The 18986-nt window shown below is 42.6% G+C and overlaps 1 protein-coding gene across 1 annotated transcript; it reads left to right on the top strand.

Moving 5' to 3' along the window:
- Positions 1 to 1427: 1427 nt before the first annotated feature.
- Positions 1428 to 18285, top strand: MTFR1L (mitochondrial fission regulator 1 like). Its single transcript, XM_074305785.1, is given in 8 exon segments — positions 1428 to 1974; positions 2261 to 2352; positions 3578 to 3682; positions 11015 to 11092; positions 11094 to 11149; positions 13177 to 13388; positions 14616 to 14937; positions 17273 to 18285. Coding segments are annotated over 7 exon segments (894 nt in total). The 5' UTR covers positions 1428 to 1974; positions 2261 to 2337; the 3' UTR covers positions 17379 to 18285.
- The last annotated feature ends 701 nt before the right edge of the window (positions 18286 to 18986 follow it).

Genomic DNA, 18986 nt, shown 5'->3' with positions numbered 1-18986 from the left:
GGAGGAAGGAAGGAAGGGAGGAAGGGAGGAAGGAAGGGAGGAAGGAAGGAAGGAAGGAAGGAAGGAAGGAAGGAAGGAAGGAAGGAAGGAAGGAAGGAAGGAAGGAAGGAAGGAAGGAAGGAAGGGAGAGAGGGAGGAAGGAAGGAAGGGAGGGAGGGAGGGAGGAAGGAAGGAAGGAAGGAAGGAAGGGAGAGAGGGAGGAAGGAAGGAAGGGAGGGAGGGAGGGAGGAAGGAAGGAAGGGATGGAGGGAGGGAGGGAGGGAGGGAGGAGGAAGGAAGGAAGGGAGGGAGGGAGGGAGGGAGGAAGGAAGGAAGGAAGGAAGGGAGGGAGGGAGGGAGGGAGGAATTCTCTCGCAAGTCAAGACGTGCTCCTCCTGATGTCATTGGTTCCTTCCAGAAGGAAGGAGGAACAACACTCTGGGTAGAAGGAGAACGGAATCTGGAGTGAAGAGGTCTGGCTCCCGCGGCGCAGCCTACATGGCCTCGGACACATCACGTTACCTCGACGATCCTCCGCATGTCTATAAAAGGACAGGGTTCCATGGAATGATCTTTTAGACAGCTCTAGAACCCCGATGGCGGGCAGGCTGGCCGCTGGCACAGCAGCGGGGAGGCTTCTGCAATGAGTGGTCCCGGGACTCCGAGGTGGCGAGAGGGGGACCGCGAGGAAAGCACGCGACCCGGACCGTGGGTTTGGTGACTAACGGGACAGAAGGACGAGGAGGGGGGATGGCCACAGTGTTTCGTAAGAACAAAAGCCAGCCTCGGGGAAAGCTGCCCGGGGCTGAGCGGCAGCGGCCGGAGAGAGGGAGGAGCTGGCCTCCCGGCCGTCCGGGAGCCGAGCCGCTAGTAGTGGGCGAAGACGTCCGAGCTGGGGGGGACAATAACAGCTCGGCGCCTGTGACCCAGCCACGTCATCTAGAGCTCGGGACCTGTTCTCATGTTGTCGTTCCATGCTCTTATGTGAGAAAATGAACGTAAAACACTCAGGAAACCTAAAAGGCCGGGAACTGTAAGAACCTTCTTGGCCCGAGACCAGTGGTAGCCGGCAGTGGGCGTGGGCGGGGGGCAGGAGGGCCAGAGCGGCCAGTCAAAAACCCGGGTCAAGCCGATGGGGCGTGGCTTCCGAGAAAGGGCACGGCTTGTCCCGCGCCAGACTCCGCCTCCTCTGTTTACCTTTTCCCTCCCCCCATCCCACCCCAAGCTCCTCTCCTGAGGTCACGGCTCTAGCCTCCAGAGCGCGACCATAGACGTCGGTTAACGGGACTTGCCACGGTCCCGCCTTCGCCGGTACGCGGAGCTCCCGGGAACTGGGGGAGGACGACGTAGCGCGCAGGCGTAAAGGGCCATTTCCGCGGGACGGCGGCGAGCGGAAGGGGAAGTGAGCAGCGGGGCTAGAGGGCCGCGTCCGGGCGACTCTGGGAGGAGGAGCCGAGAGGTGAGTGTGGCCTCCCGCCTGGTCACCCTGCGCCGTACGTGCCCCCAGCGCCGCCAGCTGCCCGCCCCCTCCCCCGGCTCCTCCGGGGACTGTAGCCGGGCTCCTACCCCCCCCCACCCCGCCCCCTGAGCCCGCCGTGAGCCCGAACGGGCGCCTCCTAGCCCCGAGTCCTAGCTGTGGCCCGGGGCTTCTGAGCGAACCCGAGCGCTAAGGGCGCGCAGGGGCCGGCCCTGACCTTGGGGGCTGCGAGCTCGGTGGCGGGCAGTCACCTAAGGGCTGCGGCGAGAAGCGGCAGCGGCGGCTACCGCGAGGTGGGCGCGAGGGGGGCCGGCCGCTCTCTCCGCGCGGCACCTCCCTCCCAGGCCTTCCCCCGAGCCCTGCCCAGTGTGGGGCTCTTCCTTAACCGCTGCCTTAGGTCAGGGCTGCGACACGGCGTCCGTGGCCGTCCTACTCCGAGGAAGAGATGCCGAGGCCGGACCTCGAAGCCCGGGGCCGGTCCTAGAGCCAGTCCGTTGTTGGCTCCCCTGTGCCAAGCAGTGAGTTGCCCAGGGAGCGCCCCGGTCAGCCAGCTTGGGCCAGAACCTTTTCCGGGTTGGGCTTTCTTCCCCATGGGCAAGGTCCTGAGAAGTAACCACCTGACCCGCCAGAAGCTGCAGATGTGGGATTGAGGGGCAGTGAAGTCCAGTGGCCAAGGTCCCTCAAGAACGCACAGCCCAACTCTGAGGCCCGGGGCAAAGACCAACGTCCATGGGCCTGGCTCGCAGTTCCCCGGGGACCCAGAAGATTAGTGAACATTTCCATTAAATCTCCTTTGCTTTACAGTTGAGAGACCTGCTGTTCCCAGAAATGGCCTAACATGAGGGAGCCGTGCCAGGTGGGAGCCAGCTGTGATACCGGAGATGGAAACAGATTCTGTAAGTTAATACACACTCTCTCTGGACGGCGGGCAGGGTGGGGCAGCAAGAACCCTCCATCAGTCTGGAAGCCTGAGGGAACCTGACCGCCTCATTGAGGAAAAGTGCTAGGGCTCCGCCATCCTTCCGTGACAGCCACGGCCAGCCAAAGCTGCTTTTCAAACCGCCTTTATCACCAGCTCCCTCTTCACTCTGCTCTTTAATTCCATCCTTCCTCCTTTACTACAACTTTAGAGGAAGAGCTGGCCTTCTCCCCTGCTGCCTTAAAACTTGTCCAAACCCTCCATCCCTTCCTTAAACCTTCATTGCCCCATAATCCTGTCTTTTCCCTTTCATAATCAACACCTAGAAGAAACTATTATTAGTGCCCCTACTTAGTCTCTCATTCACTGAACCCTGTGCAAGTTATCTTCATAACTTCTGTTCAATTTAAATAACTCTAAAATCACCCAATTTATTATCACTATTGTTATATTAAATCATGCTCTTTTCTGAACTTTCCTTCTTCTTGACCTCTGCATTTTTGACTCTGTTGGGCAGTGTCAGTATCTTCTGTATCTTCTGGATAGTTCTCCTTGGGGTTTACTGACATTATATTCTTCAAACATGTCTCACAGATTCCTGCTAGTTTTTCTTTGTAGAAACATTATCCTTGTCCCACCTCCATACTTGAATAGATTCCAGGCCTTTTTACCTATAATTTTAAGACTGCATTTCCAAGTGCTTGCTGGACATCTCAAACCAAACCGATCTAAAACAGAAGTTAAATTTAAACTTCCCTAAACCCAGCTCTCCTACTAACTTCTCATTCTGTTGAGGACACCACCATTCCTTCAGTTATCCAGCATATTAACTGTTCTTCCTTCTTTGCTTCTATCATCTTTACAAGCTGTCAGAAATATTTCTAAAGCTAGGTCTGACATGTCACTCCTCTGTTCAAGAAGTTTTAGCTCTCTAAGAATAGCTTCCTATCACCTTTAAAATAAAATGAATGCTCCTCTATAATATTTAAAGACTTTCACAAATCTCCAAGCAGTTGTAAATTACTCCTCACAGACTCTAAACTGACTTGCTTATACTTGTGCAAATACTATGTTATAGCATAGGATTGAATCATAAGAAAATAATGATTTCAAATGCTAGAGGTAAATATGCCTATGCATAATCATACACAAGTATTGTAAATTGGGGAAAGTAATTGAGTTCTGATTTTCTTTTTCCGTAGACTATCCCACTCTGGCAGAACAAACCACATGGAGCTGCTCGAAGTGTGGTGAGGAGGATTGGGACTAACCTGCCTTTGAAGCCATGTCCTCGGGCATCTTTTCAGGTAAAGGAGCATGATAAGGATAGGCTGAGAAGAAATCAAACTTGTCTCAGGGTTGAGTGAGACAGCATGATAAAGAGCGCTGGGCCAGGGGACAAGAGACCTGGCTCTTTGTGCCGGCTCTGCCCTTTGTTGCCTGTTGATTTCAGTGAAGTCACCACATTTCCCTGGATTTTTAAAGGGAAAGGAACAGATGATCTCTCATATCCCTTCCAATCTGTGATTCCATAAATATCTTACTACTTCCAATGTTCCTTTTAAAAAAAGATTTTTGTTGATATTTTTCTTACTTTACTTAATTTCCCCTTCCCCAAGATAAATCCTTTAAAACAAATATTAAAAAGAAAAATAAGGGAAAAATTTAGCAAGATGAATTGATATATTTCTTAAACTACTAATATTCAATGTTCTTTTAACTATGGTGGGATAGATCTGAATAGGTCTCCTTCTGATTTCTATCCTGTTAAATTGAGAAATGCAACAGATATGGTGGAAAAGTGAACTTGAAACCTGGAGAGACTTAGATTCATTTTAAGATTCCCAGTTCTGTGATCAAACGCAAAATCTTAGTTTCTTCATCTGTAAACTAGAACTCTTGAGAACCTACATCACAACATTGTTATGAAGACTAAAAGATAATGTTTGTAAAGCACTTTATAGTTTTTAAAATAATATGAAAATATCAGTTGTTACTTATTCTTGGTTTCTTTGTGAAGAATGGCTTGGAATAAGACTCTTTTTTGCATCTTATTTTCCCATTCTACCCTGCCAGACTGGCTTCAATGCTTGGAGTGGAGGACCCCTGAATATGCCTAATGTAAATTTATATAAAGTAAGAACTGTTTGTATGGTAAGCCTAGTGTCCATGAAGAAGAAGGAGCTGTTCAGTATACATGAAGGAAATTCTGGGTATTCTAATCACCATGAAATTCAAAATAGTCTTAATTTTGTTCAGTGTAGACCTCTGTTGTTGCATCTCCGCTTGCCTATTAGACATCTCAGATTAAATATCTTATAGATATCTAAGCTCAACATGAACTTATGATAAAAGTCTGTTGTTCAAGATTTATAGAGACTTGAAACAAATATATAAAATCAAGGGTCTTTTTCCAATAGAGAAGTAGTCAAAAGATATGAACAGATAGTTCTCAAGAGAATTGCAAACTATTAACAACACAGAAAAGATTGGTCTAAATCATTATTAAAAAAAACAAAACAAACCTACAAATAAGATGAGGTTTTAGCTCCCACTAAAGATCAGACAGTGATGGAAAAAGACAGAAATAATTGTTATACTGGGGAGGAAGACAAATACTTGAATAGGGAATAGGGAAAAGAGAAGGGAATGAGCAGTAACTAAGTACCTAGTTTGTCAGGCATTGTACAAACTTATTTCACTGATTATGTCAACCTAGAGAGGGAGGTTATCCCCATTTTACAGTTGGAAGAAACTGATAGAGATTAATAAGTGATTTGCCCAGGATCATACTGTTAGTAAAATCTGAGGTCAAATTTGAAGTCTGATCTTCCTGACTGCAAACCCAGTACCCATCAGCTGCCTCTAATACACTCTTGGAGCTGGGTACTAGCCATCTATAATTCTTCCTTCTCTATTATCCCTCATGATCATTCAGTTGTCAAATCTTGTCAGTCTTATTTCCATGATATGTTTCACAACTATCCTCTCCCTTCAGTTCAGCTAGTAAACATTAAGAAAGAGCCTAGTATGTGCCAGGTACTGTACCAAGTCATGGGGATTAAAAAGGAGGTAAAAGACTGTCCCTGCTCTCAAGGAGCTTGCATTCCAGTGAGAGATAACAATATCCAAACAAATATGAATCATACTATGTACAATATAAATAGAAATAATTCAAAGAAAGAAGGCACTGGAATTAAGAGGGCTTGGTTAAGGCTTCCTATATAAGGTGGGATTTTAGTTGGGACTTAAAGGAAGCCAGGGAAATCGGTAGTTGGAACAGAGGAGGGAAAGCATTCTAGTCATAGGAGACAGCCAGAGAGAAGGCCAGAGCCGAGGGAGAAAATTGTTTTGTTCATGGAACAGCCTGGAGGTCATTATCATTGGACTGAAGACTGTTGGGGAGTAAAGTGTAAGAACAATGGAAAGGTAGAGGGGTTTTGGTCAGGAGGGGCTTTGAATGTCAAACAGCTTTTTGTATTTGATCCTGGAAACAATAAGGAGGGCTTCACGGGACGTTTATTGAGTAGAGAAGTAACATATTCATACCTGAGCTTTAGGAAGATCACTTCAGTGGCCAAATGGATTAGAGTGGGGAGAGATTTGAAGCAGGCCACCTCACAAGCAGCTGTTGGCAGTAGTCCACCTGTGAGAGGCAATAAAAATCTACCACAGAGAAGGGGCAGGGTCAAAGGAGAGGAAGAGGGCAAATTCCAGAGACCTTACAAAGGTGAGATCAATAGGCTTCCCCAACAGCTCAGTTATGTAGGTTGAGTAAGGAGTGAGTACAGAATGACTTGTACAGTCTCTGCCCTAATTTAGGCCTTTATCACCTGTTGCTTGCACTATGCAGTAACCTAGCTGCCATCCCTGACTCCATTAGTATCCTTCTCTGATGCCATTAGTATCCTAATCTAATGCCTCTTACTCAGCTGCTAAATTTGTGTACCTTAATTACAGAAATGACCATAGGATATCTCTTTCCTCCTCCCTCAACTCATCTTTGCAACTTCAGTGCTCTCAAGGGAAAGAACAAACTAAGCCCAGCATTTAAGCCCCAGCCTTTCTTTTTATTAAATTACTGCTATTAATGAGGCACTGTGCTAGGTGCCAGGATTGAATACAAGTCTACAAAGAAGCAGTTCTTGTTCTCAGGGAGCCATTGAGGGGTAGAGAATGTGGAGCTACAAAGTTAAGTACAGAATATTCTATTATCTATTATCCAAAGGGTCTTCCAGGTCTGAAACATACTTCTTCCTTCTCCACAGAATCCCTGGTTTCTTACAAAGGATGATTGAGATGCCCAACAATATATAACTTCTTGCATAATCTTCCTCCCTCTCCCTTCCACATTAATTACCTTCTTTGTGAAAAATATCTATTTAGTTGAATTCACCTTTCTACTAGAAAGGAAATTTTTTGAATCTCCAGAGCCTAGCCCAGTACTTTGCACATATTAAACATGTAAAAAAGCTTATTGAATTAAAAAAAGACAGGTTTAATCATGCTTAAGGAACAACTTTATCAGAGAGTTGTCCAAAAGTAAAATAGGCTACCTCAGATATAAGGAGTACTTGAGAGCTACTATTAAAGACAGGTTTGCTATAGAGTGATTCCGTATGGCTTTTGCCTCACAGAAATTTCTCTTGGACTCACCAACCTCAGGAGTGAAATACTGAATCATTATTCAGTGCTTCCCATGTTTTGTATGTTTTGTATATTAAAGCATATGAGTCTAGCCTACAGGGAATACTTGGTCTGGAGCACTGTGAGCATACATATTGACTAATCACAGATGACAGCATAACTCAAGCTGGAAAGAGCCTCAGGCCATCTAGGCTGGTCCCAACATGGTACACAGATAAGGAACCTTTAGCCCAGCAAGGTTAGAGCACACTTCTAAATGATCAAGGGATTCAACAATCCAGTTTGGCAAGCATCAAACAAGGCCCAGTACTCATTACTAAGGAATTACTGCTGCTAAAGGACACAGTCTTCCTAAATATGCTTTGGGTCAGGGGAAAGGATACAATGGTATAATTACAAGAGAAAGTGTGATAAAGACAAAGCACTTTTTAGAAATATGAGCAAACAGGGAAATGGCAGGAAAAAGAGCCATAGGTGAATATTTGAGAAATTATATTGTTGGGTGAGCATAATAGCTCTTCGGGTTAGGGATTAGATCGTGGAACCAGAGAAAGGAAGGCCACATTTGATTCCCATGGGACCAGTCAGCTCCATCATGTAGAACCTGTACCAGTGCCTCATAAATATGTCATTGAGGAAGACAGAGTGAGTGAGCTGGTAGCTTCCAAAAATCATGCTGTCGGAAGAGCTCAGTGCAGTGCAAGACTGGGTATAAAAAATTACTTATAAGTATTTTCTTTCTTAACTCCAGGAAGGAACCAAAAATTCTTTAGGGGTGACTAAGGTGTAAAAAGTCCTCTTTAGAGGGGTACAAGCTTTTTCCATCCTTGTCTCAAATGGAGAGGGGAAAACCATGGGTGAGCAATGCTATCAGATGTAGGTACCATCTTGGTTGGTTTTGCTCAACTGATTTTTTGTTGTTTCAGAAGTCAGTGTGTATATTAGGGAAGATGGTGCAGAGAGCATGATATATCTGAAAATGACTCATAAAACAAGGCATCAATAACAAAATGGGAGGAGGTTAAGCAAGACACTCCATCCTCCCACCATGCCCTCATGGTTGGAAGAAGCAAAGGGACTTAGTGGGAGCTGATCTGACCCCTTTGATAGGGTTAAAGGGAATGTTCTAGCTTGTGTAAGCCTGATGACCTTAAACTTTCTATTTTATACTGCTATGGGATCCTCTTTGCCTTAAATCTGTACTAAAGCTTCTCAATTCAGTAATACAGTTTACTGATAGCCCAGCTTGGGAATTAAGGAGACTAATCAAGGTTAGTTGGTGGTAGGAGGAGCTTTACTAAGGCAATAGCTTTAAGGCTTAATGCCTAGAGTCAGGAAGAATGAGTTAAAAATCTAGCTTTGTACACTGACTAGTTGGGTGATCCTGGGCAAGTCACTTTATCGTGTTTGCCTCAGTTTTCTCATTTGTCAAATGAGCTAGAGGAGGAATAGCAATCCAATCCAATGTCTTTGCCAAGAAAATCCCAAAAGGGGTCATGAAGAGTCATACACAACTGAAAAACTGAAATATTATTAGGCTTTGTAATTTCAAAAGTATTTTCTTTACATAATGTGATCTAAGCATCTTCATTTTACAGAAGTGTCAGGACTAGGGAGAAGCTGCATCAGCCTGTCACCCTCAGCCTGTCACCCCTGGGTGTTTCTGCTCCTGATAAGAACTTTTATCTTCTGAAAGGAAAAGATGATAATAAATGTGGAAGGGGAAATTTGGAACACTAATAATTGTTCTAGAGCACTCTTAATCTGATCTGCTGGTGGAATTGTGAATGGATCCAGCCAGTCTGGAAAGCAATTTGGAACTATATTCAAAGGGCTATCAAACTGTGCATATCCTTTGATCCAGCAGTGTTTCTACTGGGCTTATATCCCAAAGAGATCTTAAAAGAGGGAAGGGACCCACATGTGCAAAATTGTTTGTGGTAGCCCTTTTTATGGTAGCGAGCAACTGGAAGCTGAGTGAACACCCTTCAGTTGGAGAATGGCTGAATAAGTTATGGTATATGAATGTTATGGAATATTACTGTTCTAAGAAACGATCAGCAGGATGATTTCAGAGAAGCCTGGAGAAACTTACATGAACTGATGCTAAGTGAAGTGAGCAGAATCAAGAGAACATTGTATCTGGCAACAAGATTACATGATGATCAACTCTGATGTATGAAGCTCTTTTCAACAGTGAGGTGATTCAGGTCAATTCCAAAGTCTTATGATCCATCATAAGAGCCATGGAGACTGAATATGGATTACATCATAGTATTTTCACTTTTTTTTTTTTCTTTTTGATCTGATTTTTCTTGTGCAGCATGATAAATGTGGAAATGTGTAGAAGAATTGTACATGTTTAACATATATTGGATTACTTGTCAAGGAAAGGGAGGGAAAAAATTTGGAATAAAGTTTTTGCAAAGGTTAATGTTGAAAATTATCTTTGTATATATTTTGATTATAAACAGTTATTTAAATAAAACCATCTTCAAGTGTGGCTTCAAAACAAACTTCACTGTTTGGAGTACAAGAATAACTTAATCAAAAGTAGATTCCTTAGAGGAGCTAATTTTTAATCTTAGTTTTAGAACTTATTGTAAGTAAACTCTTGTTGAATTCCCTTTCCTGAGGTGGGGTTTCTCTGGATTAGAGCATCTGAGTGACTCCTGCTTGTTTTTGAAAGTGCTTAGGGAAGGGATTGGATTGGGTCTGCAACATTTAGGTTTTGTTGAGCTGCTCCCTGCTCCTATCTTGCTAGTTCTAAAGTAGATCTAAAGAGGCCAGGCCCTCTGGAAGTCACTAATAGCTGTTAAATAGAAAATGATTTAGGAAGAAAGCAAACCTGAGGTGGTGAATAGTAGTTGCAGCAAATGAAGAATTTCTCCAAACCTCACATCTCAACAGTAGCATTTGGCCCGGCAACCAGACTATAATTCAGCCTGCTGTCCACTCCTTCCCTATCCACCCTCTGTGTAAGGGTTTTATGCCTCAACCAGCTTGGACTGTCGGGCTATGGGAATAGCCTTGCCCAGTCAGGTGACTTGGATTCTCCTCCTAGTTTTGTAGGAATGGAACAGATTCTTTGTTTTTGGAGGGATGTTAAAGGCTAGAGAAAACCCTGAGAGCCCTATGTTCTCTATACTCTGTTATAAAAATTCTTATTCTTTTGGATGTTCTTAAATGTCCAGAGGCCATCTGACGTTTAAAAGTTACTGACCTGTGGCTGGCTGTGCCACATAAGTTTGTTAAACTGGTATGTCTGTCTTTGCTAAATAGGCTACATTCTGATTTACAAAGAATAGTTTTATGAATAAAACAATAGGAAGTGTAATTTATCAGAAGAGTCCTGTTTTAAGGAATCTTAGAATCTTATGACTTTTTGTCAGGTGATTTCACGGGTATATCATTGACCAAGAATTAGTGGGTCAGCCATGTAATGAGCTCCAAATATAGCAAGCAGACAACTGGCCTGTTCTGATGGTGTCCAGGCAGTATTAAAAGATACTTTTTAAAAATGGCCCCAAAACATGACAGAGGAGGGCCTTGGTAAAAGATATATTAGCTCAGGAACAGGAAATGTATAGGACAAGGAACCACAGTTGAGCTGAGGATCTGCACCACTGGAAGAAATAGTCACGTTGAGATTATAGGCCAAATATTAAAGAATTTCATTTGGATAAATACAAGTGAATGTATGTATATAAGTATGTGTGTGTGTGTGTGTATGTATATATATTTGTTTAAAGCCATATTCACCAGTGACAAACAAATTTGTCCAGACATATTACAGTGATCTATTTAAATTGAAGTGTTTGTTGAGATGACAAGTTGTTTTATTAACGATGAAAATAATAAAGTTGTAGTACTTGTAAACATTTGTGCAGTATATCACCAGATTTCTACCTCAGCAAAAAGATCATAATGGCCTTGATTGGCTGTTTTCTATGAAGATTCTATGAGATTATTTTGGTTCAGCTCCACCGAAGAACCTCTTTGTTTCTTTCCATAGACACTGCCCCAACATCTCTGACCTGTATCTGAGCGATGTGCCCCCTGTCCCTACTTTTGGCTGATATTGCCTGGATAGCAGCAGATGAAGAGGAAACATATGCTCGAGTCAGGTAAAAAATGGGAACCAGGCCAGGTGTAGCAGAGCCTAGAAGTTGACTGGTTGATCAATGATGGAGAGAATCCACTACACCCAGAAAAGGAACACTGGAAAATAAATGTAGACTATTTGCATTTTTCTTTTTCTTCCCAGGTTTATTTTTTACCTTTTGAATCCAGTTCTTGTGCAACAAGAGTACTGTACGGTCCTGCACACATATATTGTACTAGGATATACTATAACATATTTAACATGGATAAGACTGCCTGCCATATAGGGGAGAGGATGGAGGGAGGGAAGGAAAAAGAACAGAAGTGAGTGCAAGGGATAATGTAAAAAATTACCCAGGCATATGTTCCGTCAATAAAAAAGTTATAATAATAATAATAATAATAATAAAAAGAATTTGACTGGCAAAGTTGTGGAAACTGTAGGTTCCCTGCCTCTTTGGAGTCATATATAATAATTGAAATCCTCATTAATTCAACAGACATGGTAGAGACTTTGTGTTTGTTGCCGGAAATCAAAGAGTTGAGTCTAATGGGGGAAAATACATGTTCACCATGATACAGAAGTGAATGAAAAAGTGCATGAAAGAGGCATGTGCAAAGTGCTATGAGACATTTGCAAGAGATTGCTTTTTTCTTTGTTTTTTTTTTTAAATAAGTTTGTTGATGTCTTCTATTTCTTACATTATCACAGTTATATCCAATACCTTCCCCCTCACCCTCTCTCAAAGAGCCATCCCATATAACAAATAGTATTTAAAAGGGAAAATAGCATAATTGATCAATACATTGGAAAAGTCTAAAAAACATTTTATGTGTAACACCTGTGGACCTCTTACTTCTGGTAGTTTGAAAATGTTCTCATATTTACAAGAGATCACTTTCACTGGGGATGGGAAAGAGGAAAAATTTTGGAAGTCACTCTTAGTGAACTATGAAAGTAAGGACTCTAAGCAGACAGAAATAAGGCAAGACATGCTACACATTGGAGCTTCGCAACAGAAGAATAGAAATAGGAGAAAGTCTTACACTTTGGCTGAAACACTGAATATGTGAAGGAAAGGAAAGTGAGAAATCTGGAAATAGAGGTTGGAATTGGATTGTTTGAAAGACTTTGGTAAGTTCCAAAATTATTTAGTGGAGGAATGACAAGATCAGAGTGGCATTTGGTTTAGACATAAATATAGTACTCCATGGATCATAAGAACATTTTAGAGAACTTTTATAAAGATGCATTCTAAGGGATTTTTTCCTAATTAGATTGTTAAACATTTTTTCTGAATTTCATCAATTTTACCATATCACCAAAAGCTGATCATTGTCAAGGAGAATATTTAGCCCTAACATGTACTTCACACATGCATTTTTCCACTCTTAGAAAGTATCTTAGTACACTATAAGCTAATTCTGACTCATCATTGAGCAGCTGATAGTACAGTAGAAAGAGCACTGGACCGATAGTCATAAAGATCTGAGTTCCAATCCAATTTTATATAACTGGCTTTGTGACCTTAGACAAGCCACCTATTTTCTGCCTGCCTCAGTTTCCTCATTTATAAAATGATGGTAATAGTTCTTCCTCTTCCCCCTGCCTTGTGAGAATCAAATGGGACATTTATAAAATATTTTGCAAACTTTTAATTATATAAATGTATTAATATTAATTGGCACATAACAAAATCCAGGTACATTGGTCCTTGTGTCTTAAATGGCTATTAAACTTGGGAGCTTTTATAGTTTTAAATTTAATGACTAGATGTAATTTTTTAATAAAGCATTGAAAAGGGGAGCAGTGTAAAGAATGAATTTAAGAAGGGCTATATTCCAAGCATTCAGACCAAGAAGAAGCTGCAAGGATTATTTTACCTAAACCCTGGAGCCCAAGGAAAGACTCAGAGCTGTTCTCTTTTTTTTTTTTTAGTTGGACAGTTTGTGTTTGCCAGTGTAGGCATGTGCAGGAACACATGAATTTCCTAGATTCAAATAGAGGAGCAGTGGGTCCAGCTAGCTAAAAATTTCCCCCTACTTTCAGGAGTGACACTCGGCCCTTGCGGCATAAGTGGAAGCCCAGCCCACTGTTCGTCATGCAGCGCAACGCCTCAGTACCCAACCTTCGAGGGCCAGAGGAGAAGCTCCTGGCCTTGAAGAAGCCTGGCTTACCAGCCCTAAGCCGAACTACTGAGCTACAAGATGAGCTAAGTCACCTACGCAGCCAGATTGCCAAGATTGTGGCAGCAGATGCAGGTAGGAGCCCCCAAAGCTGGCAAAGAATCAGATACCAAATCCAGGAAGCAACGAGAGAATTGGAGTACTAGGTCCCAGGAGTGGTAATACCAGGACAGTCTCTGATAGGGCTTTCCTGAAGCCTAGAGACCCATTGTTGTGTTTTTCATAACAGGGAAACAAGTTTGAGGGGCACCTCACTTGCTCTGTTGTTGCAGTCCTTCTTCCCAGACACAAATATGAGCAAAAGCTGAAATCTTTAAAAGACCAACCCAAAACCTAGGATTTGAGTATGGTCCTATCCTTTGATTAACTGTGCCATTTAGATAGCTATATTTAGCTCTAATACCCTTAAGTTTTCATCTTTTACCAACAAGAGGTGAATCCCAAAAATTAGTGTTTCTTTCCTTTTCCCCCCTCCTTCCCTTGAAATCACACCATTTCTCTGGTTGCTTCACACCTATGGATGTGGTTCTAGAGATATTGAGCACAGAGATGGGTCAATCAGGGAAAAGATCCCAAGAAGCTACAGCAGCCCAGGAATGCTGGAGGTCTCTCCAGAGTTGCTATATTTAGCTTTTTCCTTTCCCAATTCTACCAGTCACACTTTCCTACTTTCCAAATTTCATGTCCTTTCTTTTCCATGAGGCTGAAAAATTAGAAGAGGTTAAACTCCCTAAATCAGAATTCTGGGAGAGTTTCCTTGGGAGACATCTTGGTTTCAAAGAAATAGGTACAGTCTGACTCTTTAAGACAGAGACCCTCCCCCCTTGCAAAACTGGAAAAACAAAAACAACCTTGCCCATTAAATGTGTTTGGCTGGCTGTTGGAGAATTGGCAAGCAGAGACTTCTTTCAGAGGAAAGGGTATAGGGAATGGGAGTCCTTTTTACCATCTCCAAAAAGACTGTAGTGTAATAAAAAGACTACTGAAATTTTCTCATAGGGATTCAAATTTTGGCTTTACCACTTAGCTATGTGCTCCTAGGCAAGTTACTTCCTCTCCTGGGGACTCTTATTGTGGATTCTCTTCCACCAGTCTGAGTGTTACCTAAAAAGTGCACTGTAAGTCTGCTCTCCTTAATAATAGGGAAGGATGCTTGTAGAGATGCCTGCTATTGCTGTTGGCAGAATCTGTAGCATCTTGTCATGGTGACAACCCGACTGTTACTCAGTTGACTTTCCTGTGGTAAGAAAATGTTGTGACTTGGCTCCAGTGCCCACCAACACCTATTGTTTTCTTTTTCAGCTTCGTCTTCATTAACGCCAGATTTCTTATCTTCAGGAAGTTCAAATGTCTCTTCTCCCTTACCTTGTTTTGGATCCTCATTGCACTCTACAACTTCCTTTGTCATTAGTGACATCACAGAGGAGGCTGAGTTAGAAGGTCCTGAGCTTCCATCGGTTCCCATGCTTTGTTCTGCCAGCTCTGAATGTTGTAAAACTGACTCCAAAGCAGCCTGCAGCTTGGCTGAAGAGGAGGACTGTGTGTCTCTCTCAAAGGCTAGCAGCTTTGCAGACATGATGGGCATCCTGAAGGATATTCACCGGATGAAGCAAAGCCAAGATCTGTAAGTGGAGTTGGTGGGAAACTCAAACCTTACTTGTCTTCCTTGCTGCCATTTAGCCACCATTTTGTAGCAGAGGCCCTTGGCCCTGCCAGCCATTATGTCCACAGGATCCAGGGTATTGATTTTTTGGCACAAAATAGCCTCTTATTGCAGTAGCCATAGAAGCTCAGACTTTAGACAGCCTTTATAGCCTGGTAGAAAGCTTGACAGTCTGCATCTTCTTTATCCTTTCAAATGCTTGTGTTCAGTGTCGATCTGTCCTCCCTCTTTCCCCTTTCTTTTCCCTCTACCCTTCTATTCTCCATCCCTTCTCTCTTATATTTAGACAACTCTAGTCTCCATCATTAGATTGAACAGTGTTGTATAGACCTCTCAACAAAAGTTTAGGAGGTTCTGTACCTTTAAACAAAGAAGACTTAAGGACATCCTCCTAACTAAGAAGCCACAGAGCCTTGGCCTGAGGACATTACCATCATTAATAGGTTTCAGAACTATCTTATTTCAATATAGTAATATCTACTTATGTACAAGGTTCTATGCTGTATAAAACTGCTTTGGGGGGCTAAAGAGGAGACACTTCTTTATCCAAGAGCTTTTCTGAAGGGACTGGTTTTTTCTGCTTGCTTGTGGGTCTTCAGTCTCTTTTTTAAACTAGTTAACCCAGTTTTTCCCGAAGCATTTATTAAACCCTGATAGCCTTTTATTTTTTAATGTTTCATTGATTTATTTTGCTTTGGCATCATGGATATTTCTACAAGTTCCCAAATTCAGATTAAACTTTGCCTTGTAAGAAAGAAAAATATTCAACCAAAAATATCAACACTAGTGAGATCTTCAAAGTGTTCTGCCTTTATATATAGTCTCCTTGTCTCTCTGCTATGAGGTAGGAGATCATATTGTCATCTTTTCCCTAAGACTTTTACTGGGTTTTCAATTACTCAAGAATTCAGCTTCTTGATCCAGGTAAACTGGACTAGATATCTGTTTCTGTTTTTAGATTCCATGCTAACTGGTTCCCTCTCATATTCCCCAGTTCAATTTTCAGAAAATAACTACACCACAGACCACAACTAGAGCGGCATTGCTATTAGATGGTATCCCTGAGAGTCCAGAAACCTGTGTTCTAGACTAAGCTCTGCTACTAAGTAACTTTAAATCAGTCTCTTCTCTGAGCCTGTTCCCTAATAATCTAAAGGGCCTTCCATTCCTAATGTCTAATTTCTATGATTCTTTGCTTTGTGGAAACCTTTAGGGGCCCAGATGTCTGGCTATATAATTGCTTTGCCCCAAAGGTGCCATCCCCATAGGTATCTCCTATATCATGCCATTTGATAAGACACCATCTGATATGTGTATCTGAGATTTCTTTCATCAGAATCCCTTCTACCTTTCTTATCTTGAGGACCCAACTCTTAGGATCCCTCAATATAGTGAGCTTCCCTCAGCTTTTCTTTTTCTTGTTGCTGAAATTCACTCTGAAAATTATTAGAAGCTTTGGGGGTTTTCTTGTTGTATACTCAGTTCTAGTCTTAAACCTGTTCTGTTTATTATTATTATTATAACCTCATTGTACTTAAGTAAGTTATATTTAATTGAAGCATCTGCTCCCAGGTGTCTGGATGCCTGCTCATAAGTAGCTCACATTATTCCAACACTTATGTATCCATACTTACACACACGTATCATTTTTTCTCATAATTGTATAAGGTGTCCATAATACTAAAATTGTTATTTTCATTCCACACATAAATTGGAGGCTGTGAATGGATTGATTTGCCTCAGACAACTCCCCAGTACGCTACCCCAGTAGAGCCAGGACTTAAACCCAAATCTCTTTAGTACTTAAGGTTTAGAGGACATGGGTTCCAGTGCCATCTTTGCCATCTCACTCTCTTCCCATTACCTTACTCCATCTGTAAAACTGATGGTTTTGAACTTTGATGATCTCTTAAGGTCTCAGCCCTGTAAAATTACTAGGATGCTTTTTCCCACTACTGTCCTGTTGGTTTCCCTTTGGTCTTACGAAATTTCTGTCTCTGTATTCTCTTTCCAGCACCCCTCTAGAATAAGACCTCAGAGGCACAGCCTTTTACAGAATTACTGAGATGTAAAATAGCTTAAGAGAGAAAGACCCCTTAGAGAAGGCCTGATGAGTAGTGAGATAATCAAAAGCTGACAGGAGGAGTCACTAAAAACCTGCTAGCTCTGGGTAGCAAAGTGCCAGCATATAAAAATGTCAGGTTTGTGAGGAGTACCTCCCTGTATGGATTATCTCTCCACCCCACCCCAGTTCAACCAATGAATCTTGTTCCCTGATTACCTTTTGTACTTCTAGGAATCGGAGCTTGATGAAGGAAGAAGACCCTGCTGTCCTCATTTCAGAGGTGTTGAGGAGAAAGTTTGCTCTGAAAGAAGAGGATATCAGCATGAAAGGAAACTGATGACCCTATCTATGGCTCCTTATATATGGTCCTTTCTCTATAAGCTATTTCACAACAGACACTTTCTGCCTTGCAATTAGCAATGTCCTTCCACGATGGATAAACACTTGACAGGCTAGAAATGGGAAGAAGAAAAACTGAACTGCTTCCTCACACTTCAAATCTTAGCAAAACTTTTAAGGACAATGTTCTAAAAAATACTTTTGATTTGAGAGTTTGCAGATAATCAGTCGTGTTGCTTTGGTTGTTTTACATGGAAGAACATGGGAGTTTTTGTTTTTCTTCTGGCCCCAGACTGATGACTAGCTTCACTGCACTATCTATCCAGCTCCTGGTCTCACTGGGCACATGCAATATGCCCCTCAGACTCAACTGCTTCTTGCAGGGTGTCAGAGTTTTGGGAGCCTTGAAGTCTTCTCAACACCAGTTATAAACCAAGATTCTTGACCCCTGCCCTCATGTACCAACACCCAGCTGTTCTCAGGCCTTCTATGGATCCTGTAGCTCCAATTCAAGTAGGCTGCTGCTGGCAGACCAGGGGGCCAGAGCTGTTTTTTTTTTTTTTTTTTTCCCTTCTTAAACACATTTTGTAATACTGTAAAGAACCAAATCTTCCTATTATCCCCCAGGATCCTTTTTGCCTCCTCATTGCCATGGCATTGATATCTTGTTCCACTGCCATTGAAGGATCTCAGCGAGGAAGAAGTGGGGGAGCAGGGGCTGTGCTTCATCTGGGGCCACTTTTCCTCATACTCAAACCCATTAGGTCATGCCAAAGTCCTCACCCAGCACACTTAATGCATGACTCAGCCTTCCTTGGGACCTCTTCAGTAAAGGTGTGCACGTGTGTGTGGTATGTTTGGGTTGAAGCACTACCTGGGATTAAAAGAAAGTTTCTGAGTGGTTACTTTTGTTTGCTGGTATGTCTGCACTTATAAGTCATGCTATTATCCCAAAGATAAGAAATCCTTAAGTCCATATCTTCCAGCTTATTTCCACATGTCACAGAGTCTTCAAGGGGGAGGAAAAAACTACTAAGCTGGGAGCAAGTTGCAATTCTGCAGATACTTTGATTTAGGCAAGAATAGCTGTCTCTAAATGAACTGGTAGGAATAAGCTGATGAGTCTTTAGTGATTTTATTAGCCAATTTCACATGAAGTCTCTGGCCAGACAGACCCCAGACTTTTTCCCCCATCCATGTTTCTTCCCAGCCAGAACCAATTTCTAGATACACTACCTCCACACCCTGTCTCCACTAAACTGTTGAAATTTAGAGGCTTACCTGACTCCCCAATGGGGCAGGATGTATAGTACAGAGTGGTTAGAGCCTGGAAGACCTGAATTCAAATCCAGCCTTAGTAATAAACATATGTTTTAGCTGGGAAAACGCCCTATCTCAGTTGTGAAAACTTGTCTGCTTTCATCAAATTCAGTTTTCAAGGAGAAAAAATTGCTTAAACACTCATTGCTCTTGGCTGTGAAACGGATGCGAGATAGGCCAAGAACACTGCCCAAGCCCTTCCCCCTCAACTACAGTGCTCATAGCAGGCATTCCTCCCCCGTGAAAGCAGTACACCAGGACTGTTAGGGAGTCCACAATGTTGAGG

This window comes from Sminthopsis crassicaudata, chromosome 3, assembly GCF_048593235.1.
Source record: "Sminthopsis crassicaudata isolate SCR6 chromosome 3, ASM4859323v1, whole genome shotgun sequence".
Taxonomy (NCBI): Eukaryota; Metazoa; Chordata; class Mammalia; order Dasyuromorphia; family Dasyuridae; genus Sminthopsis; species Sminthopsis crassicaudata.
This window is presented reverse-complemented; position numbering and strand designations above follow the sequence as displayed.